The following is a 13,926-nucleotide window of genomic DNA, read 5'->3' on the forward strand; positions in this document are numbered from 1 at the left end:
GACTACAGGCATCCGCCACCACGCCTGACTAATTTTTTTTTTTAATAGTTTTACTAGAGACGGGTTTTCACCGTGTTAGCCAGGATGGTCTCGATCTCTTGACCTCGTGATCCACCTGTCTTGGCCTCCCAAAGTGCTGGGATTACAGGCATGATCCACCATGACTGGCCCATTCGCCAGATATTTACTGAGGACCCACCCTGTGCCAGCCACTGTGCTAGAATCAAGGAAGACAGCAGTTGTAGAAAAGGAGAGGAAAATCCTTATCTTCTCAGAGCTTACTTTCTGCTGGAAGACAAGGAATAGTCAAGGAGACGGATGAATATATGCTGTGGGACCAAGCCTTTGCTCCACCCTCACCTTGCTGGATGACCTGGGGTATGTCACTCCACCTCAGTGTGCCACAGTTTTCCATTTCTGTCAAATAAGGAAGTAGAGCAAGATGGTCTCCTTAGAATTCAAGACATTCCCAGGGGGTCTGCAAGGCTTTGTCAAACATTGAATTGTCTTCCAATATCAATGGTTTAAGCATACTGAGGACCCCGTTTGCTGCTTGGACTTAATTAAGCCCAGGGTTGTGTGGGCAGGAAACTCAATGCTCATGTTTCAGGAAAAGCATTGGATCCAGTGATTGCCAAGCCCCGCCTCAGCTCAGATCAGCTAATCGGGGACCCCATGCTTCTGCATTATCTTTTTTCGGTTTGTAAATGGTCACATCCTAGGTGCTTCAATATTGAGTTCCAGTTGAATCAGCCCTTCCAAGGTCACTGCCCAGGGTATGGGGCATCCCTAGCTCTGGGCTGTGAACCCCTGTCTATCCTTGTTACTCCCACCAGAACCTAAGGCTCAATGGAAGATAAATGGCAGGGGTCAGAAATGTGGGGGTTTGCGTGTGGGGAAACCCAGGGGCTCCAGCATCACTTGGAGGATGAGGAATCAATGGAGATACATGGGGGGGTCTTTGTCTGGGCTGGTGCAGGAGCACTTCTGTTTTTCACAGACAGCCCTCATTCCTGCACAGCCGTGATCCTCATTCCTTAGCTGGGTATCCCAATATTAGAAAGAAAAGATCACCAGAGAGCTGGGCATCGGGGTTCTGGGTCAGGCTGGACTTGCCTCCAGTCTCAGTCCTACTGTGGGGAGCAGTGAAACCCTCATATGCTGCTGGTGGGGCAACCGATTTACAAAGACAAGTTTGGCAGTTTCTTGTGTAACTCACCCTTATCGTGTGACCCAGCAACTCCACTCCTAGGGATCTACCCAAGAGAAATGAAAACATATTTTCACACAAAAACTTACACACAAATTTTCATAACGACATTATTCATAATACTCAAGACTGGAAACAACCCAGATGTGCACCAACTGAAGAAAGGATTGATTTGTTTTTCTAAGACCACCAGAGCGAGCACAAAAGAACCAGCGAGTAGGCAAGGCTAAAAGCAAAACTACAGATTTATTCTTTGGTCATCTAGCTTCAGGCACCGGAGCTGGGGGGCGGGGCGGAGTTTCTAATACAGTCCCGACAAGAGTTGGGGCTGAGAAAGCCCGCCGGCGGCGCGTCTGCCAGGAGCGACTTTTCTAGGAGTGGAAGGGCAATAGGCGGGGCACGGGCGTGTCGGGGAGAGGGAGGAGCTCTCCGCAGGTGCCACCAGGTAAATCTTGGTCTCTTCGGATTGACATCACCTGGCGCATGCCTGATTAATCTGCACCTTCCCGGGCGTCAGCTGCCTTTTCGCGCACATGGGAAAAGCCGGTGATGAAGAACCCGGAAATGCGCCATCTTGCCTCCGTTCGTCCAAACAAGGATATGTAGACGTTTGTGGTCCATCCAAGCAGCAGAACTTGATTTGTCAATAGACAGGGATGAAGCCACAATGGACATTACAACATGGATGAACCTCAGCATCATTACATTATGTGAAAGAAGCCAACCACAAAAGGCCGCACAGTATATGATTTCACTTAGAGGGAATGTGCAGAAAAAGGCACATCTGTAAAGTCAGAAAGCAGATTGGTGGTTGCCTCGTGCTGGGGGTGGGAATGGAAGAGAAATGTTTTTAGAGTAATAGAAATGTTCTAAAACTGGCTTGTGATGATGGTTGCCCAAATCTATAGATTTACTGATCTAACTGTACATTTATCGCAGTAAATTTTATGGTGTGTAAATTATACCTCAGTAAAGCTACTGAAATATGCAAAATAAAACCAAAACCTCACGCCTTGATTCTTCCTAGCTGTGCAGGCTGGGACAATCAACTCCAGTTCCCTGAGCCTCAGTTCATTCATGTGTAAGATGAGGATGTAGTAAGGGAACCTCACAATGAGCATGCCAGGATTCATATAATAGAAAATACATGGAAAGACCTTTGCTGGGAACCCAGCACCTGCACCAGGCCCTCACTTATGTGGACTGCTGGTGTCATTTCCATGGAACTAAAGAGACTGTAGCCACAGATCTCCTCCTTGCTGAACGCTGGTGGGGGCTGGTGGTGGCTTTGTTCACTGAGCATTTCCAGTGCTTGGTATTCACTGTGCACTGTAAACTTTCTCTGAGACCATGGATAAGTGAACAAAACACAGCCTCTCTACAGGTGTCCAGCACCCTTTGGGGAATCAGAGGAGAAAACAGGTGTTTGCAACCCTGCATGATGGGCACATGGGGCTGTAGGAGCCCAGAGAGAAACAAACTGGCTAAAATGGGCATGTGAGGGGCTCCTCAGAGGCGGCTACACTTGTGTCCTTGCATGAACCCTGCTGAGCCCGATTCTAGAACAGATCAGGACAGGAAGAGCTTTCAAAGAGTTTCTGTTTCAATATTCTTTTCAGTGCTGAGGAAATAGGCTGAGAAAGGGGTAGGAACTGGCTCAAGCTCTGTGGTGGAAGTGGGATTGGAATGCTGTCTGGCCTTGAAACCTGTGTTAGCATGAATCCTCCCAGAAGCAGGCGCCAAGTTAGGATGAGATCAGCAGAGATTTACTGGGGATGCACCTATGCAGGTTACGGGAGGGGCCAGGAGTGATCGGGGAGAGCCTTCAGACTGCCATGTGAGAAGGGAGAGGGGTAAGGAAGGAAGGTAGGGCAGGAGGAGTCCGAGACATAGCGCAGCTCTAGGAAGATTTGACCAGATCAGTTGGGAGTCTCTGGTGGACTGTTGACTGTTAGAGGATTCCCTTGTCCTCCAGGAACAGGTGGCACTAGTACCCTGACATGCTCGATTCTGGCTGGGAGCAGCCTGTAGGAAGTGTGGCCTCGGTGCCCAGGCTGGAGTGCAGTGGTGCGATCACGGCTTACCGCAGCCTTGACCTCCTGGGCTCAATTGATCCTTCCACCTCAGCATCCCGGGTAGCTGGGACCACAGGCATATGTTACCATGCCCAGCCAATTTTTTGATTTCTTGTAGAAGGTCTTGTTGTGTTACCCAGGCTGGACTCAAACTCCTGGGTCAAGCAATCCACCTGCCTCGGCATCCCAAAGTTCTCTGATTACAGATGTGAGCCACCGGGCCCGACCGCTTGGTTATATTTCTATTGGATAGTGTTGATCTAACACAGGTTTTCTCAGCCTCTGCACCGTTGACATTTGGGGCTGAATCATTCTTTGTGTTGTGGGTGGTCTTGTGTATTGTACCATGTTCAGAAGCCTCCCTGGCCGCCAGCTACCAGATGTCAGTAGCACCTAGTTAATCCTCAAGGCATGGCAACCCAAAGTTTCTCCAGACATTGACAGAATCACCCCACTTGAGAACAGAGCACATGTTGTGTAGCCACAAGAGCCTATGGCTTACCACATGTCCAGCACTGATATTAAGGACAGGGTGTTAGGGATGCAAACAGTTAATGAAAAGTCCTGCCCTCCTGGCGCTTACTTTAGTGGGAAGTAGAGACAATGAATAAGTAAATATACATTGCCCCTGGCAACATGTACTGTGGTAAACAGTGAAACAGGAAAGGGGACCAGGAACACAGGGTGGTATGTGCTAGCAGGCTTCCTGTTGTGTGTATTTCATCAGGGAGGCCTCCAGAGAAGTCGAAGAGTGAGGAAACAAGCTGGATTCTGAGACCAGTGTTCGAAAAAGCAGCAGGGGCCAGTGCAAAACCCAGAGGCGCACTGTAAACAAGGAAGGAGATCTCTATGTAGTGACATGAAAAGACTATTAATCAGTGAAAAATTTGTAAAGGGGGGCCTTGAACTTAAACTAGGAAAAATGATATACATCTTTCTGGTGAGGTGGGTAAACCTTTTTAAAAACAGCTTTATTGAGGGCGAGGCACAGTGGCTCACACCTGTAAACCCAACACTTTGGGAAGCTGAGGTAGTCGAATCGCCTGAGGTCAGGAGTTAGAGACTAGCCTGGCCAACATGGCAAAACACTGTCTCTACCAAAAACTACAAAAATTAGCTGGGCATGGTGATGGGTGCCTGTAGTCCCAGCTACATGGGAGGCTGAGGCAAGAGAATCACTTGAGTCTAGAAGGCAGAGGTTGCAATGAGCCAACATCACGCCACTACACTCCAACCTGGGTGACAGAGCAAGACTCCATCTCAAAAAAAGAAAGAAAAAAAAACTTTATTGAAATACAATTCCCATGCCATAAAAGTCACTCATTTAAAGCCTAAAATTCAACGGTTTTTATTATGTACACAGAGTTGTGCAACCATCACTACATATGCTTTAGAAAATTTTCATCACCTCTAAAAGGAACCCATACCCTGTAACCATCACTCCCAAATTCCCCCAGTCCCCCACTCAACCCTGCACAACCACTAATCTACTTTCTATCTCCAAAATGGTCTATTCTGGACATTTCACATAAATAGAATCACATATGATTTTTTGTGACTGGTTTCTTTCACTTAGCATAATGTTTTCAAAGTTCATCATGTTCTAAGATATATCAGTACTTCGCTCCTTTTTATTACTGAATAATAGTCCCTTGTAGCAATATATCTCATGTTGTTTATCCATCCATCAGTTGATGAGCATTTGAGTTGTTTCCAATTTGGGGCTGTTACATATAGTGCTAAGATGAACATTCAACTGCAAGTTTTTGTGTAAACATATGTTTTCCTTTCTCTTTGAAGTAGCTTTGCTGGGTTATGTGGTAACTCTTATGTTTAGCAATTTGTGGCACTACCAAACCGTTTTCTAAATGGTATGGATCATTTTAGAGTCCCATCAACAATGCATGAGGGTGCCAATTTCTCCACACCCTTGCCAATACTTCTGTCTTTTTGATTAAAGCTATCCTAGTGGGTGTGAAGTAGTATCCCACTGTGGTCTGATTTCCATTTCTCTAAAAACTAATAATATTGAGCATCTTTTTAATGTGATACTTGGCCATTTGCATACATTCTTTGGAGAAATGCCTATTCACATATTCTTCCTATTTTTAGTTGAATTTCCTATTGAGTTGTATGAGTTTTTATATTACATATTCTAGATAAAAATACTAATGGATATATAAATGGCAAATATTTTCTCTCATTTTGTGGGTTGTCTTTTAACTTTCTTGATGGTATCTTTTGAGACACAAAAGTTTTTAATTTTGGTAAAGTCTCATTTGTCTATTTTTCTTTTGTCATACTTCAAAAACTTGGCATAACGCACAGCAGTAAAGATTGACTTACATATTTTTCTAAGAGTTGTATAGTTTTAGCTCTTATATTTAGGTGTATTGTCCAATTTCAATTTAATTTTGTGTATGGTGTGAGGTAGGGTCTAACTTTATTCTTTTGCATGTGGATAACCAGTTGTTCCAGTATCATTTGTCAGGAAAACCATTCTTTCAAAATTGAATTGTCTTGGATCCTCGTTAAAAATCAATTTATTGTAAATGTGAAGGTTTATTTCGAGACTCTTTATGCTAGTGATCTACCTATGCCAGTGCCACACTATCTTAATTACTACAGCTTTGTAGTAAGTTCTGAAATTAGGCAGTGTGAGCCCTCCAATTTGTTCTTCTATTTTTAGATTGTTGGCTATTCTGAGCTCCTTGAATTGCCATATGAATTTTAAGTATGCCCATTTTGCAAAAATGTTAGCTGGGATTTTGACAGGGATTATATCAAGTCTGTCGATTTGGAGAGTATTGCAATGTTAATACTAAGACTTCTAATCCATAAATATGTACTATTTTTCAGTTTATACCTAATTTATTTCAACAATGTTTTATAATTTTTAGAGCACAAGTTTTGTTCTCTTTTGTTAAATTTATTCCTAAGTACTTTATTCCTTTAAATGGTATCATAAGTGAAATCACCATCTTAATTTCAGATTGCTCAATACTAGTGTATAGAAACACAACTGATTTTAATATATTGATCTTGTACACTGCAACTGTGCTGAACTGTTTATTTAGTTCATTTAGTTATTTAGATCTTCCTAAATATCTTCTATATAAAAGCTTTATATACAAGATCATGTCATTTACAAATAGAGCTTTACTTCTCCCTTTCTAATCTATATGCTCTTTTATTTCCCCCCTGCCCTGCCATTTTTTTGAGAGAGAGTCTCGCGCGATTGCCCAGGGTGGAGTACAATGCCTCAATCTTGGCTCACTGCAACCTCTGCCTGCTGGGTTCTAGTGATTCTCCTGCCTCAGCCTCCCAAGTGGCTGGGATTACAGGTACCCACCGCCACACCAGGCAAATTTTTGTATTTTTATTAGTGACCGGGTTTCACCAAGTTGGCCAGGCTGATCTCGAACTCCTGACCTCAGGTGATCCAACCACCTCAGCCTCCCAAGTGCCGGGATTACAGGCATGAGCCACCATGCCCTTCTTATTTCCCTTTCTTGCCTAATTGCCCTGCTCTAGAACCTTCAGTACAAGATTGAATAAAAGTGGCGAGACTGGACATCCTTGTCTTATTCCTGACTATAGAAGGAAACCTTTAGGTTAACTGTGGGGTTTTATAGATATCCATTATCAGGTTGAGGAGCTTCCCTTCTATTCCTACTTTAGGTGGGTTTTCTTTTTAATCATGAAGGGGTGTGAATTTTGTCAAATGCTTTCTTCAGTGACTATTGAAATAATCATGTGATTTTCTTTCCTCTTTTATTCACGTATTACATTAATTTTTGTGCGTCAAATCAATCTTGCATTACTGGGATAAATCCCACTTGTACATGGTATGTAATCCTTTACATATGTTGATGGATTTGGTCTGGAAGTATTTCCTCAGGATCTCTGTGTCTATAATCATAAGAGACAATCTACAGTTTTCTTTATGTCTGTCTGGATTTGGTATCAGGGTAATACCAGCCTTACAGGATGAGTTGGGAAGTGTTTCTGACAGGCGTAAATTTTTAAATGTATTTCAGGATAGGTAAAGCCTCAGAGTGGGAGAAGGGTATCAGAAAGTAAACCTAGGTGAACAGACAGTGAACACTATGAAAGTGCAAGAGTCAGAGAAATGAGCCATACATAAATCTTCTACATTTTTTTCTACCAAAGGATATGAGATATCACTGAACTCACTACAATATAAGCATGTTTAAAGAAGCAGTTATTTTTAAAGGTTGTGGTTTTGTTAGTAATCTCCACTTCATATGCATGATACTCCAGAGGCATCTGAAATCCAACATACTCAAAACTTATCATTTCTCCCACAAACCTCCTGCTTTCCTGTAGTCCTCATCTTGGTGAAGAAATGCCTCATGCCATCACTCAAAATGATCTGTCAATCATTTCCCCCAACCCCATGACACCTAGAAATGACCAATTCTAGACAATATGACTTCTTAATTTTTTTTTTTTCTTTTTGAGACAGAGTCTCTCTCTGTCACCCAGGCTGGAGTGCAGTGGCGTGATCTCGGCTCACTGCAACCTCCACCTCCTGGGTTCAAGTGATTCTCCTGCCTCAGCCTCCTGAGTAGCTAGGACTACAGGCATGCACCACCACGCCCAGCTAATTTTTGTATTTTTAGTACAGACAGGATTTCACCATATTGACAAGACTGTTCTTGAATGCCTGACCTTGTGATCTGCCCGCCTTGGCCTCCCAAAGGGCTGGGATTACAGGCATGAGCCGCTGTGCCCGGCCTCTTAATATTGTTTAAATTTGTCACTCATGCCATCTACACTGATTAGGAATTAATTTATGGCTTCATTAGCTCTTAACTGAGCAATTTTCATGGCCTAGTTTTGATCCTCGATTCTTGCCTTTCACTCTTTCAACCCATCTGTCCATGATGCCAATTTTTTTCTTTCAACTTTGAAAAAAGTTTATGAAAACTAGATTAGGGTATCATATTTTTACACTATTCCACAATGATGTTTAAGCAAGGGGAGAAGTCACAGAAAGTTCTAGAATAATTTTATGTTTTATTTTAGAATGCATTGCCATGAAACCTCAACAACAAAGGAACTAAATGAGGGAAATGAACTAAGTTAGTCTAAACACGAAAATTTTCCTTTTTGGATAGATTTCATGTTTTAAGCAGTAGAACTGAGCAGAAATTAGAGAGTTCCTATATGCCCCCCATTCCCACAGCCGCCTTCTATCACAACCTGCACCAGAGTAGTACATTTGTTATACCTGATGAACCCCACAGTGACACATCATTTTCACACAAAAATTGAAGTTTGTAATTTACATTAGGGTTCACTCTTGATGGATTTGAACTAATGCGTAATGATGTGTATCCACCATTACAGTACCACACAGAATACATACGCTATGCTACGATCCCTCTGTGCTTTGCCTATTCATTCCTCTCTCCCCTCAGATCCTGGCAAACACTACACTTTTTACCATCTCCATAGTTTTACCTTTTCCAGAACATAATTCAGAATTTTATAGTATACAGCCTTTTCAGACTGGCTTCCTTCACATAGTAACACACATTTTTAAGGTTCCTCCATGTCTTTTCATGGGTTGATAGCTCTTTTCTTTTTGGTGCTGAATAACAGTCCATTGTCTGGGTATACTACAGAGTTTATTTATACATTCATCTACTGAAGGACATCTTAGCTGCTTCCAAGATTTGGAAATTATGAAAAAAGCTTCCATACCCATCTGTATGCAGGTTTTTGTGTGAACATGTTTTCAACTCACTTGGGCAAATTCCAAGGAGCATAATTGCTGGATCATACAGTAAGAATATGTAAGAAGTTGCCAAACAATCTTCCAAAGTACCATGTTGTATTCCCACCAGCGGTGAATGAGAGTTCCTGTTGTTCCCCATCTGCACCAGCTTTGGTGTTGTCAGTGTTTTGGATTTCAGCCATTGTAACCGTCATGTAAGAGTACGTCACTGTTGTTTTAATTTGCATTTCCCTAATGACACATAATGTGGAGCACAATTATCTTTTGAAAACGTAGAGCTGATCATGTTATTTCTTGCTTCAAGGCCGTATAATGACTTCTCCCTGTCTATAGAATAAAACTCAAGACTCCTTAGAAATGCTCCCAAGATTATGCATCTCACATTCCTGCCCCATTTTACTTATCTACATACCTCATCTCATCTTTTTTTAATTTAAAAAAATTAAATATTTTTATTATATCCTTTTAAACATACAGAAGATAGAAAAAAACAGTACAATGAACAGCCATGTCCACCAGTTAGATTCTGTAACATTTTGCCACATATGCATCACATCACATTTTGTTAAACCATTTTAAACACTTTAAGATGCTCTAACACTTCATTCCTAAATGCTTAAGTATGCAAATTAAGACAGTCTTTTATAAATGACAATAGCCTTCTCACAGCTCATAAAATTACCAATAATTATCCAGTATCATTCAAAATCTAATCCATATTCCAATTTTCTCAACTGCCTCACCACGGTGCTGGCCTCCCACCCCCACCCCAGTCTTTTACAGATGGTTTTTCAAAATAGGGCCCAATAAAATATTTCACATTGCATTTGGTTATTACATAACTTTTAATATAGAAGAGTTACCCACTCCACTTCCTTTTTTCTTTCCCCACACCGGTATTTTGAAGAAATGAGGCCAGTTATCTTCTATAACGCTTCACATTCCAGATCTGTCTGATCGTTTCTCTAGTGGTGTCATTTAGTGCTGCTCTATGCCAGCATTTCTCCTTAATTTAAGGAATGTGAGCACCTTCCTTCTTTTTGATTTTGTCTGAAACCCATGTAATAGCCAGTATGATAGCCACTCATGTACCACAAAATTAACATACTTCCCAAAGCGTCAGCATCATCAAGAGAATCTGGACATATGGGAGGTGGTGGGGGAATTTTTGGTGGTCCAGAAGGAAATAGAGGCAGCCAGCATGATAGTAAGTGGGGTGGTGGTGCTGGCGGTGGTGGTGGTGGGCCATTGAATTTTAGACCGGGCTTTCCTGGTCCAAGTCTTGGCCCTGGCATGGGGTGGGGGTGTGGAGGGAGAAAAGAGTTCCACGGAGCAGATTTGGACTTGATGTTATCTGATTTATCTTCAGGAGACCTGGAGTTCTCGCTTTCATCTGTTGAAACTTGGCTTTCATTTTTATTCTCTTGAGCATTCTGTTCTATATTATTAGCTACTTCAGAGATTGGGGAAAGTAGATCGGACAGATTTTGCTCCTCTCTATTGCCATATCCAGAGTAAACCACAACACAGGTTTCTCTCTTAAAATCAATTGAAGCAATGGTAGCTGGGTAAATGCAACCATCTTCTGATCTAATGACAGAACATTTGTCCCCAACTTTCCGCTGTTTTAAGGGAGCTGCAGTATTCTTCTTTTGGTGTTTATTCTTCTTAGCAGGTTTTCTGTTAGGTGTGGCTTTGGGTTTACCTGAAGTTTCACAAATGTCACCATTCTTTAGAGCATGCTTAAATGAAGCCACAGCTTTATCATATGCTTTTATCAATGCTGTATCATCCCAAATGTCAGAATCATCGCTCTGGCCTGTGCCTGGCGGGAACAGCACGGAATCCTCCTGCTCCGGGACGCCGCCACCACTGTCGCCGCTGCTCATCGCCATAATAAACTTGTGGGTGCTCCTCACCTCATCTTGCAACATCTCTGGTACTTCTGTCCTCTAATCACCTGCATCTGCAGCTTCAGAACACATCAGCTTCTAGGTTGTTGCTCCTGCTCTGCTCTGCTTACTTCATGTGCACACGTACCTGACAAACACCTAATCACCTTTCAACATTCAGCTCCAATATCAACCATTCCACAAAGATTTTATACCTACCCCTTTTACACTACTACCTACATCATATACTGCACCCATAACAATTTCTTTATTTTATTTTACTTATTTTTGTTTTTTGAGACGGAGTCTCACTCTGTTGCCCAGGCTGGAGCTCAGTGGCGCGATCTGGACTCACTGCAAGCTCCGCCTCCCGGGTTCACGCCATTCTCCTGCCTCAGCCTCCTAAGTAGCTGGGACTACAGGTGCCTGCCACCACGCCTGGCTAATTTTTTATATTTTTAGTAGAGACGGGGTTTCACCATGTTAGCCACGATAGTATCGATTTCCTGACCTCGTGAGCCACCCTCCTCGGCCTCCCAAAGTGCTGGGATTACAGGCGTGAGCCACTGCCCGGCCCATAACAATTTCATTTTTTCCTAAACTGAAGGGAGGACATCTGATCTCTATCCCCTACCACAGTGTTTTGCACATGTTGGTACTCATTAAAGCTTTGTTCAAGGAAAGAACAGATATTTTACTCTTTCAATTGATCCTCAGAGCAAACCTGTGCTATAGGTAAGGTATTATCCAAGTTTTAGACATTAATAAACATTTGGTTATCCTCTGTGTTAGCCGGTTTGTGTTGCTATAAAGGAATACCTGAGACTGGGCAATTTATAAATAAAAGAGGTTTATTTTGGCTGATGGTTCTGTAGACTGTACAAGGAGTATAATGCTGGTATCTGCTTCCAGTGAGTGCCTCATGAAGCTTACAATCATGGCAGGAGGACAGGAGCCAGCATGTTACATGGTGAGAGAACAAGAGAGAGAGAGAAAAAGGAGGTGGTAGGTTGTTTTTTTGTTTTTGTTTTTTTTTTTTTTTTGGTTTTTTTGAGACAGAGTCTTGCTCTGTTGCCCAGGCTGGAGTGCAGTGGTGTGATCTCAGCTCACTGCAACCTCCGCCTCCTGGGTTCAAGCTATTTGCTTGCCTCAGCCTCCCAACTAGCTGGGACTACAGATGTGTGCCACCACACCTGATGAATTTTTGTATTTTTAGTAGAGACAGGGTTTCAAGATGTTGGCCAGGATGATCTCCATCTCCTAACCTTGTGATCCACCACCCTCGGCCTCCCAAAGTGCTGAGATTACAGGCATGAACCACTGTGCCTGGCACCCAGGTTTTTTTAAACCAGATCTCACGTGAACTCAGAGTGAGAACTCATTCATTACCACAAGGACAGCACCAAGACATTCACAAGGATCCACACCCATGATCCAAACACCTCCCACTAGGCCCACCTCCAACACTGGGGGTCACATTTCAACATGAGATTTGGAGGGGAGAAAACACCCAAGCCATGTCATGCTCCAAAAGCTTTTTTAGAGGGGTGTTGGCTTCTCACAGGAATCCCATTCTGATTCACTCCAAATGAAGTCCACCAATGTTTATCCAACTCGTAACATACATGCACATACAGGAATCTGCTATGAGTTTTGATAACACTAATAGGAAAGATAATTAATTCAGGAATCTGAATTTCATTGTACAGACTTCTAGTGATCCTAAAAGGGAGGGCATTACAGAAAGGAAAGTTGTTTCTTGTAGCACCGCTCTTTTGAGTGTTGTTGCACCATATTTCAAAACGATGAGGAATAGAGTAATACAAAGTGCCAGGCTAATAATACTGCTGGTGATAGGTAAAGGGTCATTGCTCTTAAATAAAAGCTAAATTAAAAAGCTGCATTGCTTATATATGACTTTGTGTGGAGCTAACCTTAACCCTCTTTCTTTCACTCATTCAAAGAACTGCTTTTATAATTTTGGATAACATGAATTCTTAAAAACATACTTATGCTATATCAAATAAGAGTGTACTATAGAGTTGCCAGTGTGTGTATCCCCGAAGCCAAGAGTACTTCTACCTACATAGTTGCAGCTCTAGCAACAGAAGTCAGGTGTCAGGACTACAAAATGAACATGACAGAAAGACATGAGTGACTATGCCTGCCCAAGGAATTCAAAGTGTTTCCTTCACCACAGTGTTCTTCCATAGTGAGACCCTGAAAATAACAGGCTGAGGGAGAGTAGAAGGTAACAAACAGATTTGGAAGTTCTTCATCTGTAATGAGAATGGATAACGCAACTATAAGCCAGAAGAAAAAGAACAAACCTGTTCAGCATTAATTGTGCTGGAACTTCCACTGTAAGTCTGGGTTCAGTCAACGGGGTATTCCAATATCCCAAAAGAACCAAGGTTGATAACCCAAAGCGAAAATGTTTCCCTCTAGAAGATAGTTATGCTTCTCCTCAGGAGTAGAAATCACTGTAGCAGAGGACAAAATGAGGTCATGAAATCTGGTTAAGCCAGACTGGATGCCTAGAGGGTAGCTGAGGAGCAAATGGAAGCTGCAGCAGGCCAGAGATCCAGGCAGTACTAAAAGCTGGGTCCATGAATGGCTTCTTGAAATGGTGTGTGGTCATGCTTAGCTGAGTATACTGTGGGACTCATGATGTTGGAAAATGAGGGGGCAATGAAGACTTCAAGATGGGATAGAAAAACAGCTAAAAAAAACAAAACAGAAGGGGAACAGGAAACAAAACAGAAAAAAAACTGGCCACGGTGGCTCATGCCTGTAATCCCAGCAATTCAGGAAGCCAAGTTGGGAGAATAACTTGAGGCAAAAAGGTTGAGACCAGCCTGGGCAATATAGTGAAACCCTTGTCTGCACAAAAAAATTAAAAAAAAAATTAGCTGGGCATGATGGCACACACCTGTAGTCCCAGCTATTCAGGAGGCTAAGGTGGGAGGATCACTGGAGCCC

At 42.6% G+C, this 13,926-nt stretch overlaps 1 protein-coding gene and 1 pseudogene across 4 annotated transcripts in view; both read right to left on the reverse strand.

Annotated features, from left to right (window-relative positions):
* Nucleotides 1-13,926, reverse strand: part of LOC105517731 — a 731,019-nt pseudogene that overhangs the window by 529,445 nt on the left and 187,648 nt on the right. The window lies entirely within an intron of this gene.
* LOC105517690 (survival motor neuron protein-like) lies at nt 9,476-10,960 on the reverse strand. Of its 3 annotated transcripts, none has more exons than XM_011950306.1 (2): nt 10,319-10,947; nt 9,476-10,222 (listed from the first exon to the last, which is right to left on the reverse strand). In XM_011950306.1, the coding sequence occupies exons 1-2, from the start codon at nt 10,945-10,947 to the stop codon at nt 10,060-10,062; spliced, it is 792 nt and encodes a 263-aa protein (XP_011805696.1). In that variant the 3' UTR covers nt 9,476-10,059. The 3 variants fall into 3 exon arrangements, with proteins under 3 accessions (XP_011805696.1, XP_011805695.1, XP_011805694.1); XM_011950305.1 differs by having other exon boundaries at nt 9,476-10,055; nt 10,110-10,947; XM_011950304.1 differs by having other exon boundaries at nt 9,476-10,960.

The sequence above is a fragment of the Colobus angolensis genome, unplaced genomic scaffold (genome assembly GCF_000951035.1).
Source record: "Colobus angolensis palliatus isolate OR3802 unplaced genomic scaffold, Cang.pa_1.0 Scaffold306, whole genome shotgun sequence".
In the NCBI taxonomy this organism is placed as follows: Eukaryota; Metazoa; Chordata; class Mammalia; order Primates; family Cercopithecidae; genus Colobus; species Colobus angolensis.